At 34.4% G+C, this 17,756-nt stretch overlaps 1 protein-coding gene across 2 annotated transcripts in view; it reads left to right on the plus strand.

The window, feature by feature from the left end:
• LOC110461010 overlaps positions 1–17,756 on the plus strand; it is a 108,208-nt gene that overhangs the window by 54,737 nt on the left and 35,715 nt on the right. For both annotated transcript variants that reach the window (XM_021514269.1, XM_021514271.1), the window contains exons 3-5: positions 328–410; positions 2,312–2,378; positions 12,766–12,848. In XM_021514269.1, coding sequence (XP_021369944.1) covers positions 328–410; positions 2,312–2,378; positions 12,766–12,848 — 233 coding nt within the window. The remainder of the gene's footprint in view (positions 1–327; positions 411–2,311; positions 2,379–12,765; positions 12,849–17,756) is intronic.

The raw sequence follows: 17,756 nt of genomic DNA on the forward strand, positions 1-17,756 counted from the left end.
CATTTTAAAGCTCCTCTGTATTAAATGAATAACTAATTCAGGAACATGCAATGCAATCTGCCTAACTTTTTGATTGTATTACATCTGAAACGTGATCAATGCCTCTTGAGAAATGCCAGCTGAAGTAAAATTTTGTTTCTCATTTGTTGAATTTACAGTTGGAATTGGTACAGTACATGTATTTCATAGATTGTAATTGGAAAACCTTAATGTTGCCACTGTTGCAATACAATTTTGTTGTATGCACAACGTATTTTGTGTTTTGTGATTTATAATGTTAAATGATGTTATTATGTAGCTTTAAGTTGTAATTTTTTAACTCCGCAGGGAACCTACGAACATTACAAACATGTGACGTACGAGCTACTCATCCAGAGCAAACTACAGAAGATACGTCTGGAGAGAAACGAGTAAGTTGCATGTCCGATCCAATATACAGGGGCGGTTAAACATCACGTAAATCAGGCAGAAGTAATGAGGGGAGATAAGTCGAGTGTAATGAGGGGACATAACTCAGATTAATGAGTTGAGATAGCTACTTTATTACAATTGTCAGTTGTAACATGGATTTCAGGAACAGTGCAGTTGTCAGTAATCATGTCTGCTACTGTCAAAGGAGTTCTGCTTCTTTTTCATTGATTTTCCTCCTTTATGCCTTTATTTATCTTTCTGTGATTTGTTTGTTAAGAAACTTCATCATGTTCATCATTAAAATATTATACAACGGGTATTTTTTAGGTCACCTGAGCTTTGCTCAAGTGAGCTATTCCAATCACTTTCCGTCCGTCGTCTGTCATGCGTAAACTTTTTACATTATCAACTTCTTCTCAAGAACCAGTGGATGGAATTTTTTCAAACTTGGTCAGAATCATCCTTGGTAGTTGAGGCTACCAAATTGTAAAATTGGGATTCCTACCCCAACCCTAGGGGCCAGGGCGGGGCCCAAAAGGGAAAATTAGCCAATATTTCAAAAATCTTCTTCTCCAGACTCAGAGGTATTACAGTCATTTCCTCTGCATGGATGGAAAGATCATCAGGGGCTTTATTTAAATTGTAAATTTCAGGACCCCCGAGCTATCCGTTCTCCCTTGGGGAGGGGGTAAAGTTTACTATAGTTTATATAGGGAAACAACACTTTTGGGTATATTTTGACAATTTTCTGTTGGAAATTATTTTTACTTGGTGAGAATTATCCTTGAAGGAAGATGGTTTTAAATTGTAAAATTGGGATTCCTACCCCAACCCTAGGGGCCAGGGCGGGGCCCAAAGGGAAATTTAACCAATTTTTCAAAAATCTTCTTCCCCAGACTCAGAGTCCTATTCTACAGTCATTTTCTCTGCATAGATGGAAAAATCATCAGGGGCTTTATTGAAATTGTAAATTTTAGGACCCCCGAGCTATCCGTTCTCCCTTGGGGAGTGGGTAAAGTTTACTATAGTTAATATAGGGAAACAACACTTTTGGGTATATTTTGACAATTTTCTGTTGGAAATTATTTTTACTTGGTCAGAATCATCTTTGGTGGATGACGGTATCACATTGTAAACTTGGAATTCCTGCCCCATCCCCAGGGGTTAGAGCGGGGCCCCAAAGGGAACATTTACAAATATTTTAAAATTCTTATCCTTTGATGATATGACAAGTATTGTATTTCACTTAGTTTACATGCTGATTTCCACATCACATCTAAACAATAAAATAAAGCTACCAGTACCTATGATATAACTCAGGTGACTGCTAATGCCCTTGGGCCTCTTGTTTTTCATTTTAAGTTGACTCATTTAGAAATTCTACTTGAAAAATGACACTATTACAGCCAGTGCTTTGAATTTTCTTTCTCTTAATAATTGGGTCAAGTATACACCTTGCCGCTGTTTCTTTCACTTTTGCAAATTGGTTGACAATGTCTTATATTATTTAAAATAATAAGTGTAGAATGGTACGAAATTCAATTAATAGTGACTGTTTATCCAATGGTTATCCATTGAGATCATCTGTAATGGTATCCAGTATGAAACTGTCAATTTGTCACATAGTCAGATTGTCTGTCACCCAATCCGTTGTTATCCAGTTATTTTGTCCTTTCATGTCTGTCTGTCATGCAATCATTTTGTCCATTCGCCATCTGTTCATATTTGTTTGTCATGCAGTGATTTTGTCCTTCTGTTTTCCAATCATGTTTGTCCAATTTGTATCTATTTAGTTTGTCTGTTTGCCATCCAATTGGTTGTCTTCCAATCTAAGGTTGTCTGTTTGTCATCTGATAATATGTTCTTAACAATCTAATCCTTTTATTAAATTTTCTTGCAGAGTACTGCTGTCGTCGGGTGTTCAAGTACGACATTATATTGAAGAAAACCAGCAAATCGTATCACAGGTAAACTCCCATTCAGAAAGCCATCCAGAATATTGTCTGATATGATCATAAAATTGCATGCTTCCAGAATATTTTTGTGTAGGGCCTCGCTGGCCAAGTGGTTAAGGCGTCTGATGTTCTGCTACCACTAGCCTTCCACCACTGGGTCGCGGTTTGAGGCCTACGTGGGGCAGTCGCCAGTTACTGGCCGTAGGTCGGTGGTTTTTCTTCAGGAACTCCGGCTTTCCTTCACCACCAAAACCTGGCACATCCTTAAATGACCATAGCTGTTAATAGGACGTGAAACACAAATATACCAAAGCTTCCGAGTTTTAAGTTTCATATTACAATCATTGCTATGTTTGCCAGGTTTCATGCTCAATTACAATTCTGATGTCATTTTCCCCCAAAGCGTTGAATTAAGATTTAGCACTGAAATCAAATTGGTCCCTAGAGTTTAGTGTACAAAGTAGAAGGTTTCTAGACCATTGGAGTCCACAGTGACAATATTTTGTTCCACAGGGAGTCTTTCTGGATGTCATTTCATGACTATATACCCTCACCAAGACACTAATGTGTACAAGTCTCAAGTATATTTTATGACTCCAGAAATATGAAAGTGAGATACACAATCAAGAGAGGGAGCTACCAATCTGCTACCAAATAGTATCCCAGGGTGCATCTGACAATCAAAACATGGCCACATGCAGACAAACCAATTAGTTATAACCAATGATGCCCTTACATATATCTCCGTGTCAGGACCGATACTGGCAGTACAGAATACAGAAACTGGTTGATTTATAGGAAATCGTGGGAATTAATTAATCTCATAATTTGTTGGACAATAAAATGGATTGACCAAATTCAATCTGGGAGAGGAAGGGCCCAGTCTTAATTGTCTTCGGGCAGGATTTATTGGTTATATAATTCTTCCTTCAGCAATAAAATGAATTCAAGATGTCTGCCTGGAGATGGGACAAGTCATTCACTGACAATTTAATGTTTCAATAAATGTATGCTCCCCTGTGGTACTGACTGACCTGGTAGTCTAGTAACCTCTGTTCCATCATGGTTCCCTCGAATGGTCCCGTCCACAAGGAGAAATCCTTGAGGAGTAATGATAACATATTGATGAGACCCACAGGAGTCCCCGATAAGAATTGTCTCTGAAAATTGAACTAATTCAAGGGCATTCGCATAATAATGAAAAATTAATGGTCTCTACTTTTTAATGAGTTGGTCCTCCCTGGCTTTCATCAGAGAGGATGCCTCGACATTCCATGGATAGCTAAAATTTCACAACATTGAATTGTCGTAAAAAATCTGCACATTTTGTTTGTGCTGGTACTTAATTCAGCAATCAAAAATTTTTCTGATTGATATCTGTGTGGTTGACAACTATATGCCTTTGAAACCTCAGTAAAAACAACTTTTCTATTAAATTTAAACATTTTATCTCCGATCTGAATCTCGTTAAAAATACAAAATAGTTTTATGTTTAAAATGAAAATCTTTAATTCTTAATGAAGAACAAAATGTTCATTTAGCAAATTCTGAATTACTACAATCATTAAAACATGTATTATAATAATTATGGTTGTCATTTTGAAACTTTAATGAAATCTTGTTTGTGGTATTTTTTAAAACAAATCCACTGCAAATTTTTATGGTATCAGTGATGAATGTTAAACAACATTAGCTTTATAGTTTGACAAAAAATTTCAAATTTGATATTGAGGATATTTGTTTCAAATTAAACTTTTCCGTTTTAAGTATTATAAGATTAAGAGTACCATAAACTTATGATATGAATTAGAAGGCATTATTGTGAAACATTTATTATTCCCCTACTGGGAACAGGTGGAGGACTATAGTTTTGCGTCGCGTCCTTCTGTCCTTCCTTCCGCTATCTTGTCCGGGCTCTATCTTCTACACTACTTGTCACTGGAACTTCATAGTTGGGGTATGGGTTCACCTTGGTGAGGCGGTGTGTCATGTATGAAAAGTAGGTCACTTTGACCTACATTTTGACCTTTGACCTGCACAAAAGAAAAAAATGTGTCCGGGCTCCATCTCCTACACTGCTAGTTACTGGAACTTCTTGATTGGGGCATGGGTTCACTTGCATTGAAGAAGAAGCATATACTTGCCTGTAAAACAAGATGGATTTCCTGGAACAAGATTTGGTGTGAAAGGACATATTGGGATAGCGGAGTGCAAAGTGCAAGAATTAGGTCACTGTGACCTATGATTTGACCATTGACCTTAACTTTTGAAAAAGTTTGTCCAGGGTATATATTCTGTACTGGAGTAACCAGATTTGGTGTACAAAGACATCTTGGGATGGCGGAGTGCAGAGTGCAAGAAATAGGTGTACAGTTTGTTAAATATAGAAATAAATCATTACCGGTGGGGGACTATGGATTGCCTTGCAATACTCTGCCTTGTTTATAATTAATTTTTTACGGTTATAATCTGTATAAAACACATTTTGCAATTCATTTTACAAAACTTCAGAATTTAAATGCTATAAGTCATTCACCCCTGAAATTTCATAAAGAACTATTCCAACCTTTGAATTGGAAGAGTTCAAATGTGTCTTCAGGGGTGAATGAGGTAAAGAAAAAAATCAAAGAAAAAATGGAAATTCATTGGGTCAGACTTGACACCTTAACTAGCAATCTAATACTTTGTCACTGTTGCCGTTCAGGAAATATGAATGCAGTCTCAAGGGAATTAAGCTTCACATTAAAAATAAATCTGAAAGTTCACGGGTCAAATTTGAGACCTATCAACTGTCAATCTAGTACTTTATCAATGTTACTATTCAGGAAATGTTAATACACAGTCTCAAAATGAAACGCTAGTAATTTTTCAAGGGAAGTAACTTTAAAGCTAAAACTATACAAACAAAATCTGAAATTCCACAGGTCAAACTTGGGACCTATCAACTGCCAACCTTACAGTTTGTCAATGTTGCTCTTTGGGAAATGTTAATGCACAGTATCAAAATGAAAAACTAAAACCATGCAAAGGGAAGTAACTTTAAAGCAGAAAAAACTCACTAGGTTTCTTTAAATCATCTATCAATAATGAAAAATACTCCAAATGGAATAATTGCCCTTTAGTGGAACTCTCCTTTACAATGTTATTATGTGCAGTTGAATTGAACCTTTTAACTTTTCTGTAAAGGAAACGCATCACATTCTTTTCTTGTGTATTACTATACACATATCCAAGCAATAAAATGAAACCTGAAATAATTCAATATGTGAGCTTTGTATGTTACTTAATTGAGGTTAAAAGGTTTTGTTAAAGGTTGTGGCCAATCCCTACTGTAGAGAAATGTCATTCAGGATGCTATTAAAACACAGCACCAGTTAGATTTATGAATGTAAAACACGCTCCTTCAGCTGAAGTAGCACTAGTTCTGCAGAGAGTTTGTATCAGATGGTGTGTTACCCTGGTGTAAATTAAGCATGTGAATGACTAAGATTAATATATGTTGTTTATGATAGGAAGGCATGATGATACTGACATTAGAAAACTGAATCAAAAATGTGAATTTAACAATACATTATATGTTGGATTTGTGATATAGTTTGTTACAGGCACTAGAGAGAATTCAGTGGTTTATGTTAAGCTTTATATGCCTAGCTTTAGATTGAATGTGCAATATTGGGTTAATGTCTGATATGAGTGTTAGCTAGTTGCCTGTTTGGCAAGATACTGCATGGAAAATGAATGAAAAATTGTTCCCAGTAGATTTTTACTTGGGACTCTTTTTTGACATGAAAGATAAATTATTTAATGAAAAGGAAAATATTCTGCGGAGGTTTTGACAAGGATTATTTTGCTAAAGGAGTTTTTCCACTTAGCCCAGAAATGATAAACCCATTATGAAATGATAAACACATGTGCTAAATGTCGCTGAAGATGATATCACAAAGACAGCTCTATTAGGTAAAAATGTCTCACAAAAAATGTACCCCGATGCTGGTTATTTACATCAGTGATTCACAAGATTTTATGCCTTTTAGCATTTAGATAAAATGTGTTTGTCATTAAATAATTATGATTCCTTACAAACATAAATTGGATAGGTCAATTTGGTACGGATGTTTTTGTATTGATATAGCAAGCTGGTATTGGATTTTACATTCATTCAACATCCAACGACAAATTCTTTATCAGAAATCATCATGTTTGGATCAAGGTTACTTGACTGTTACAAAAAAAAATGAATAAATTCAAGTATTTGATTGATGTTTTACTGAACATTATATAGAGATTATTTTAACCTGGGTCATGGTTTCAGTTATGATAATCTGGGTCATCATTTTGAGTTCTTTATAAATGGGTCTTTCTGACTTTCAGTACAAAGGACGCATCAATCATAATTCTGGTCCCGGGATCCTGAAACACCTGAAGACACATTTGATCTCTTCCAATTCAACGGTTGGAATAGTTCATTATGAAATTTTAGGTGTGAATGAGTTAAAGTTCTAATTTCAAAGGTTAATAAATTAAAGCTGTGTCATTTTAATTTTGGTTGAAAAATCCATGTTTACAATACATATATGTACATGCATGTGAAATTTGACGTGTATTTGAAATATTGTTTAGACAACAGTTTTGGACTTTCCAATTTAGTATTATTTCTTCCATAATAATTCTGGGGCCAAGTCATTGAGCACAATTTTTATATAAGCAATTGATCATGCATGTAAAATTACATTTTGATATGGAACTTAAATATAATATTATACACTCTTTGGTCTTAATTCTTTCATGTTGATCCTGAGGCCATGCAGCAAGGTCATTGATCTCAACTTTTTATGGAAACTATAAGATTTCCCCTTGCCAAAATTAGCAAAAATAATGAGCATATATTTGGTTTTATTTACTACAAATAATGTGTATTTGCATTGAAACATGTAAAAAATATGTGTTTTGTCTTAGTTTCGAGGTAATAATCCTTTGCATTTACTATTTACCTGTAGGTTGTAAGTTTTAGGGAATCGATGTGGACTGCATGAGTATATGTTTAGAACGTGTTTGTTGATACTTGTAGCACACAAGGATACAGGTAAACCGTGCAATTATACTTATAACCATTTCATTGATTCTTTTGCACGATTCTCGATCTAGGATTCATTTTGTCAAGTATGGTCATGTTGTTTGCATAAAACATTTTCCTGATTTTATTGACTGTATATGACATACTTAAGTCTCTGTTTGTAATCTGTTATCAGGAAAGTTTTCACGCTACAAATTATTTCCCATAAACGTCCACCATATTGGATTTTTTCATCATTTTTGTTTGCATTTTGAATTAAATTTATGGCTACGATACAAATATGTTGGTAAAAATGACATTTCACGGGGATTAATTTCTGTTGACTCGACCACAGTATCACTGTATGCTTTAGAAGTAGAATGTGATGAAAGCATTACTTTTGATGTCATTGTTCAAATTATTCATCATTTATCGTAATTATTTATCACAAATTTCAATTGTCTATCTATTGTAATGCATTAGATCAAATAGTTAAAATTACTGAAACTTTCATCGACGCTTAATGTAAATTATGTTCTTGAAAATGTGATTTGCTTTGTGTAGAGGTCATGATCATTATATATGAGAAGAGGTTCCTAAGGAAGCAATGCTGATAAAATAGTATTTGTAAAGAGGACAGAAAACAAAAGAGTCCAAAGAAAGGGCAGCAGTGGGGAAATCAGTTCATTTTTGGATTCTTCAATATCGCCAAATGCAAATCAAGACATGACCTAATTTTTCATGGTTTGGTTGAAAATGTTTCATTTTTTGTAAATTGATTTTATCAGTTAATTAAGATTGATGCAGTCTTGAGAATTGTGTATAATGGTCGTCGAGAGATTATTGTCAAGAAACCATTATCGTGACTGAAACACTGATGAACATTTTACATGGACATGTAGTCTTTCCTATTGTATTTATGAATAGCTACCACCTTAAAAACTTGCACCATCTTTGTGTATGTAGACGCCAGACGATTTATGGGGCATTATATATTGCGCCATGATATTGATTTCATAATGACAATGGTTTCCTAATGTTAATCTGTCACCAACCAGCACATCTTCTCCCGACACCCGAAATTTAAAACGTATATTTTCATTTCCGTTTTAGAAAGATTGTCCATAACTTGCATGACCTTTTTTAAGGTTGTATATGCTCCTCAGTACTTTGTAACCTTGAATTTGAAGAATGAAGTTGTGTTTTGTATGTTGGTTTATATTATCTGACGTATTTCTTTTATAAACTTCAGTAACATAAGTTTACGTGGATTGGTGCACTGTCAGTAGACTGCAATGTCTCTGTCCATCTGTTTATATTTTAAGTCCGTATGATTTTCTGTAATATTTTGTTTCTTGTACATGTATATAGAGTGGTAAAAATACCACATGTGTTTGTCCATATACATGTATTAGCTAAGCTGGCTGCTCGTCCGACAAGGATTGGATTTGGGGGTTTTGCTTGAGTTTAAGATTAACTATGTTTAGATTGGAATCAATTGTTATGGCAACAAATATTTGTGCACTTTAATGTTAAACATGAAAGACTCTGCTGAAGAGAAATTGTACCTAATTATGTAAAATCTTTATTATATATTTTAAATTTATTGAAAATTGAGACAATGAAGAAAAAAATGTATAAATTTGAAATATTATGAAGATGAAAGCCAAATGTTCTTATGTCTTGGAAATAAGATTGCAGATGATGTGTGTTATCGTATAATGATATGATAATAAATAAGTTTGACAGTAAACATTCCACCACACAGATGTTTAGTACACATTACCTATTTTTTTTCTTTTTTCCTTTTAAGCCACAAACAGATTTTGTCATGGCAAACATTTTCTTGGTTATGACAAAATTTTCTGTTGCTGGTCAAAATCTCTTTCAAAAGGATTAGAGACAAATACAACACTGGTAGGAATTACAGATGCACAGTAAATAAATTCGGAGTGTTTCAATGTATGTATAGTTCTGGCTGTGAATGCAGAACTATCTTTCATCAAATATATGGCTGACATTATTCTGGTAAACATTTCATTTTCCTGAAAAACACAGATAAAACTGACATATCGCCCTCGCTGCATGTTGATGCCAACTGGTAGAGGCTCCTAGACGCATTGTCAAATTGATTCCAGCGACTCCCTGAAGACCGTCTATCACTGCAGTGTCGATGTTTGGCGATATCTGCCTGGCGGTGGTCTGTTCCATCAGGAATCGTGGCCACGCAGTATTTCACAGATGCATTTGGCACGTCACATCCATTTTGTCTACTTTGGGATGCCACACTGTCACAGCCAATGCCAAATTGTCACACGTACTCTGTTATAGAATCCCGTATGATTTGATCCGCAGAATCTTGTTTATTAGTTTTGGCAGCTCCCCTTTGACATGACAGATACTTGGAATCTTGTTTGGATTGATGAATTAATTTTGGCATCTCTTAGATGAAAAGCCTGTTTTTTTCTTTTCCTTCTGTCATGTGTAAAGCACTTTTTGAATGAACACTTTTTAAAGAAATATTAAACTTGACCAAACTATTGATATTGGTATTTTTTTTATATGATATGTAATAGCTTGATAAATGCAAAGTGTTTTTGAAAACGATGGCAGTTTGATATTTTGTCTGTACTCCAATATATCAAATTTGTGGTAGCCTAATGGTTATTCACATTTTTTTTCTGCACATTTTGAAATGATATCTTGCTGTACGGTCAGCATTTTATGCAGGCAATAACTCGACTATCATTGTCTATGTCTGCCATTGATTTTTACTATAGGAAGCTTTTATGGTGCAACAGTATAGCTGATAAAGATTTTTCCAGAGGAAATATTTCTGTTACATTGTCTGAAATAGTTCACTCTATGTGTTTTAAGTACTGACACAAAACAAAATTTTCTTCAACCTTCATCCTGATCATGTCCGTTCTTCTGGACAATTTTTCTGGACAGTTCTTCTACCGCAATTGAGATCAGAATTTCCATCAAAACTGGACTTAACATGCTCTCCAAATATCTGCCAAATGTGGTCTTATAAAATACTTCCTCTGGCCTTGGGGGTGAGACATATAAATCTCAACCCAAGATGTAAGGTTCTTAAATGTCTAGCCTAATTAAGGCTTTGCCAAAGGCCAGTCATTTAATAATATTGTCCTGAGATTTGAGATTTTTTTTGTCTTACTCCCAAAGTGGTGATGGCATGAAATACAAAGGTTGATTGCATGGCTTTCCAGGAAAATCAAAGTAGTATCTTACGTGATCTGCTATTGTTGACACGACATCATACAATTGCTATGTCAAAGGAATCACCTTGTCTCCCAAAGGGAAAGACAAAAAGATGTTTCCCTAACGGGAAGTGTTAATATCATTGTTGTAGGTCAGGGGATCAAAAAACCTTACAAAGGTGGACAGGACACCACAATATGTACTGAATGTAGACATTTGTACTTATATGGCGACCATAATCAGTAGCTCAACATCTGCCCTTCGATACAAAACATATTCTATCAAGTCTCCGGAACACTTAACAAAGTCAAAACAGATTCTTCCTCGATACAGAATGTGGCCATTTAATTCTCATTCAAGAACGAATAACAGAATCACAATGAAATCATTTATTGAGTTCTTTTCTGGAGGGAATTGGAATGTTAACTGTTGGAAAACGTTTATAGTTCTGCAGACGTTTCATGTACTGTTCACTTTTTTCAAACCAGGGCTGACAATTTGCGAGATTTAAGCGGCAATGGCACAATTGGGTGCCTGGAAATGAAAGAAAGTTTTTGCCAATTTGAAGCCAATTATAGAAAAAGTTTAGAAGGATCCTGCCTCCAATAGTTCAATCAATAGCTGTGCCCTATTTATGGTCCTTCTTGTGGTGCCATATTTCTCCTAACAATCTCCCTATTTCCTTCTGGTTAGCATTGATTATGATATCGTATGATTTTCAATTTGTTGCATCAGTATAAAAAAAGTTAAATATATTTTTATGTTTAAAATTTTTTTATTTACACCCTGCAATGAAGTTTTAGTTGGGTATACTAGACTTCACTTGTCAACTCCTCCTTAACTGATCAGCCAATTTCAACAAAACTTTTTGTGCGACTTTTAAATTTCAGGATTCAAGATAGCGGCTATCGCTCTGATTAGCCGAGACAATTTTACAGTTATAGCTTGAGTTCTATGGGGTATACTTTAATAATACTTTATGGGACTGTTGCATAAGAGATATACTTGATACTGAAAGGTTGACTTTTAAATTTTAGGATTCATGGTAGCAGCTGTATGCCTCTGATTGCCCGAGACATTGAAAACTTTAATTGTTAAGCAGGAAGTATACAGTAATGCCTGTATATGTAGCTTATAGTTGTAGTTGCAAATCAGAACCCAAGTAAAAACAAGAGTTTTTATTTTTTTTTCAAATTTATTATAGCCCAGGATATTATTATAACGGGATATTACAGGAAAACAGTTATCTGTTTCCATCTGAATTGAAAAAAGCTTTCTGTCTATCTAAATTGTGAATTGAATGCAAAAAAATAAAAACAAAAATCTGTGTAAGGGAGACAACTCTGGGTACAAAGTGTTTCCTGCAGTAAAGGATGACTTACAATGGGGTCATACTTAATAGTGGTGACCTTTACAAGATTTGGATGTCAAGTTCCCTCAGAGGACATGACTTGCTTGTCTGTGTGGTAAATGACCCCCACTTTCCTCCATCATATTGTCGATGATCGTGAGCCTGTTTGTTGGCCGGTAGCCTACAAGTACCCAGGGGAAATGGCCAATCCTGGTATTTATGCATTCTATTGGCGTTTCTTCCTGCTGATGTTGGTCAAATGCTCTGCTGGCGATATTTGTCTGTATTTTTGCAAATTCTGATGAATGCTTTACATTATGTACAACAAGAAGGCAACTTTGCAATCGATTTCTTTCCTATTACCCCTCCGTCCATTCCTATCTTAGAAATTATCTTCATTCTTATTTTACTTCCTGTCAAATAAATTTATATGAATTCATTATTATTATGGTATGAAAATATAAAATTCACCAGTCACCCCTGAAGACACATTTGAACTCTTCCAGATTAAAGGTTGGAATAGTTCATTGTGAAATTTCAGGGATGAATGAGTTAAACTACAATTACACCCACAAAGATTTACACCTTAATCTGTACTCTCACAAGTTTACAGTGTTTAGTGGTAGCAGCTGTCTTATTTCTCTTTTTCACTTTTCCGTTCTAAGATCGGCTGATTTTGAACAAAAAATTTCACCAGAATAAACTGTCAACTTTACTCTTTTTATGTATAGATTTTATGTCATTTGAGAATTGTGTGTTCTCTGTTTCAGACGGTGGAGCACTGTTTTTACCATGGCTACGTACGAAAGGACCAGTGGTCGAGTGTGGCTGTCAGTACTTGTCACGGAATCAGGTAACCGTTTCTACTCAACTGTTCTTCATTCTGAGATCGGTCAATCCTATATTTGCGACACACTTGTCTTCTGTGCCTTGGTTTCCACTTCTCGTAATGTCCAGTTTTCCGGTGACATTTCAATGTACATAAGAAATATTAACCAATAATCAAAATTTCAATGACATTTTGACATTTGCAAAATTGTCATTCCGTCTGCAGTTTAGATTTTAACATTTGTCATGAAAAATGGAACTCAGCTGATACGAACTGTTAAAAGGGAAAAAAATGATATTGGTGTTTCAAAATCTATTTCCTTAATGTAATATTTTGTACCTAATTTCAATAATTTTAGAATGTCAAAGGGTAAAGTTACAATTAAATTTGTATTTTCGGCATGAAAAATCACTTCTGTGATATTAATGCCCTGAAATATGCCAACCACAAGGGCTCAGAGTATGTCCAAAGGTCAGGTCCTTATAGAATCTGTGTTCTGTCAGAACGAAGTAAGATTTCAAATGTGTACAACAATTTTAATATAACTTCTCTAGATGGCTTTACACAGATTTTATTGTTATGAGGGAATACAATCTAAAGCCATTGTCTACAATATGAAATTCATGGATGTGGTTTTGAACAAATGTTCCTTATTGAGTGGGCTATATATAATGATAAATTTGTATTTTGTATATTATTGAGTGGGCTATGTATTATGATAAATTTGTATTTTGTATATTATTGAGTGGGCTATGTATTATGATAAATTTGTATACAGTACGAAGAAATACAGGCCTATTGGCCCAACAGCTTGTATATCATTGAGCAATACTGGCCTTTTCAGGAATGGGTTAGTAATTAAGCATTGAGCAATAAATGAATATTGTAATTCTGTTGAGTAATAAATGCCTTTTGGGCCAGGTATTTAATAACCATCTAGTGATACAGGCCTTTTGAGCCTTGGAGTTGTTTTGCATTGAGTGATACAGGCCGTTTGGGCCATGTGATTAATATCCAATTTAGTGAAACATTCCTATTGGACCATGAATTATATAGCATTGAGCGATACAGGCCTATTGGGCCATGCATTTGTATAGCGTTGAGTGATACAGGCCGTTTGGGCCATGCGTCTGTGTTAAGCCTGCAGAGCTTAGATGACTCAGCTGTTACTCTTTACTTCATTGATTTGAAAGTAATCCCTCCAGTTGCTTAGATACTTGGACTTCTCACAGCTATGTGGGCATTTTAATTTGATTGGAAATTGAAGTGTTACGAACGCCATCTCCCTGAAAATGTGGAGGTGTTCAGTAACAAAATGTCAGAATCTGATATAATTAGAACCTGTTGAAACTCTTCTATAATTAAAGACATGTCCATCATATTGTTAACGATGCTTTATTGCCACTTGTTAAAATTTTCTGTCCTTGAACTGCAATCTTCATCTCTATGCTAGCAAACAAAAGATGAATTGTTTGATATTTCAATTAAAGTAATTTTGCCGTGGAAAAACGCATCACTTTCATATCCATAGTCATCTCAGCACATTATTGATAATCATTCTGAAATTTTCTTTCTTTAAAAATGCAATTCATCTCAATGAAACTGACAAAATTATCTACTTAATTTCTGTCTGATTGATCTTGTGTCCCTGGAATGTTCCAAGGGCAATATAGGGAACAGACATTTTGTCAATTTAGTCACTTTTGAAATGTTTGATAAATTATCTAATTATTTGTCAAATTGATTCAGCTTCATTTCACCAAACAATTGTATTTATGATTGCTCGTATAGAAAAGATAGGAAAGTATACAAAAAACAAAATTCAGCCGTCTTTTAACCCTTTCACCACTGTAGACCATAATGGACTCGTCCATATCAATGCATGGTAGAGTCTACTAAAGTTACATAGGGGTGAAAGGGTTAAGGGTATATGTACCTTTTGTAAAATGCTTTCCTTTCTAAAGAGTTCCGATTCTCTACAAAACTATTAACCCATTCACCCCTGAAGTCACTTTTAAACCTTACCATACTGACCATACTGTAGAATCATTTATTTTTGTGGGGTTAAAATTTCGTGGATTTCATATACTAGCCTGTTTCAAGGACATTATATTTCACTGAGTTCTGATTTTCCCCTATCTATATCATACCAATTTTTTTTGGGGGGGGCGGGGATTTTATTTCGTAGATTTTTGTTATCCACGATATAAACGAAATTTAATGTCCCACGAAAATTTGTGATTTTACAGTATCAAAGATTTGGCAATAAGTCCAGTTTAAATGTGTAGAGGTGAATGAGTTAAGAGTACTTCTTTTTTAAGGGCTTAAATGTACTCAGAATAGATTAGCAAAACTAAGATACTTTGTGGGAATGATTGTTTGTGCAACATCTTGCATTGGAAATGAAGCGACCTACCATAAGGTTATTTTCAAGGGATAAAATTTGTTCTCAATATGTCAATGAAAACCCCAAAATGTAAACTCATGAAAATATCGACCTTACCGTAATAATTAAGAATATATCTGAAACGTATACAAATGCATGCATGGAATTTTCGATAACTGATTAGATTTTGCTAATAATTCATGACTACTTTTCCGTACTATTTCCAAGGACATATTTAACTTTATTTCAATTATGCACATAAAATCCCAAGAAATAATTCACACACTATTAGATTTTTTTGTGGAGACTTAATGCAAACTATTTGCATTTACAGTTATGGATGAAGGGAACATTTTTAAGGGAGATAACTCCAACACAAATTCACCCCTGAAATTTCATGATGAACTATTCCTAACTTAGAATTGGAAGAGTTCAAATGTGTCTTCAGGAGTGAATGAGTTAAAATTGTATAACTGTACATAAGTTTTGTCTATTTTTCAAGTGATCTGGGGGGGAAATGTGGTTGATTCTGACATTTTTGTTGCAGACAATTACTGGAAATCTTAAATCACTTTCAATATGTTTTCAATGCTATATTTCATTTCAGATCTTCAGATTATTTGACAGTCTGTTTTCAACAAAAGCTGACAGAGATAGTATTGAGATTTGATTTATGGTTTGGGTTTCTTAGGAGATATTGCTTCGTTGGTTGATAATCTCGGTTCTGTTTGCTTAAAATTTTGATTAATGATTTCAGGTCTTTTTCCATTCTTTTCCCAAATCTAATTTCTAGTTGTAGTTTCTCATTATCATAGATACTGGGTATCATAGCTCATCCTAAAACAGTCATCATCTTGCTGAAACAAATTGTCGTCAAGGCTAGTCATTTGTTACCATGGTAACATACTGTGGAGAAACTGGGGTTTCATCGTGTTTTATTCCTCTGAGGTTTTCTTACGTATGTGGCAAACATGGTTTATGGTGAAAATGAGCTTTTCTTATGGATAGGTTTTGAATGTTACAGAATTGTTTTGTAAAGTCATTGTCGTAAGATTTGAGGAGAAAGGATTGTCAGGATCGAAAGGATTTTGTTCTAGACATAAACATTAGATTTAATTTGATGATATTTGTTTTTATCGTTATGGTACATTATACATATAAATATCAGGTTTCATCTCCTATAAATCTTGTTTTTATATTTAAAAAAACCAACATCACAAACTCATGTGCAAATTGTTTTCATAATTGAAATCTTGTTAAAAAATGAATTTTGTAAAATATATTTAAAAAAAAAAAAAAAAAAAAATCTCCTAAAAAGAAAAATGTTTTGGACTTATTTTACAGCCGAATACAGACTGCTTCCTGGAAACAAAGAATTGTTTGATTTTCCCAAGATAAAGAGAAATATTGGAACATCTTCCCAATTTGTATAATGTGATATTTTCCAAATTCATGTATGAACATGCTATTGTAAGATTTAGGTAGAAAAACAAAGGGAAATACCTTATCTATTTAGAGATTGAACAGAAATTTATTACAGTTACTGGCAAGAATGAGATAACACCGATAAATGCATTATTTTGGATTAATAGCGAAGTATTTGATAGATATCAATTATTTCTAACATGTTATTTACTGAAAATGGCTCTAAGATGAAGAGTGCCAACCAAGGTGTGTTTCTAGTAGTTTTGAAAAAAGTGTGCAGATAATTTGATGAAATGTTGCTGTGGTATTTGGATTCCGATGTAAAAGCCGTAAGTATTATCAGGGGGCAGGTATAAATTATTCAGTATCACTGACAGGCTTGTATCTTATCTCATTTCTGCCTGTCTGACCTTTCCAGGTTTATTTTTATTTAACAGCTCCCATCTTTATCAAATTCGCAATAAAGCACCTCTGATACCATCTGCTGCACTCAGACAATTGAAATACTGCTACCTCCAAAGTGAACCCTCCAATAACTGGTATCAGTTCCATAGCGAACCCCTGCTATTAAGGAAGAGAGTGCCAATGAGCACTCTATGTTGTACCTCCAACAAAGAAGAGTTCCAATTTGTTCAACAATTTTCTGACTCAAATTGAATTTTCATTCATCTTATTTAGCAGAGATTTATTTACATAAGAAAGAAAGAAATACATTTATTACAATTTGCTTTATACACCTTTATGATGCCAACAAGGGATTTACTCCCTAGATCTCTTGATTTTAAAGATGGGAGCTTCTAACAACATTTGTTATGTTCATACTTTTCTGCAACATTACTGGGAACAATTGTCATCATATGAATACAGACAAAATAAAAATTGAACAGAAAAGTAACCTCTCAGTTATGACTGTTGTACAGCAGAAATGAAATATGGTCAGATTCTCCACCACATAATATAGATATTCCACCCCCATACAATTCCCACCCGCATTATCTGGCACAATAAAATGTCTTTGTTTAAACAAGCAAAAATGTGGTCAAATTCTCTCTCATGGTTATAGTTCCACCTACATTTTGACAACACACAAACATACCTCCCATCCCCATTATCCCCCCCCC

This window comes from Mizuhopecten yessoensis, unplaced genomic scaffold (assembly GCF_002113885.1).
Source record: "Mizuhopecten yessoensis strain PY_sf001 unplaced genomic scaffold, ASM211388v2 scaffold10531, whole genome shotgun sequence".
Classification (NCBI taxonomy): Eukaryota; Metazoa; Mollusca; class Bivalvia; order Pectinida; family Pectinidae; genus Mizuhopecten; species Mizuhopecten yessoensis.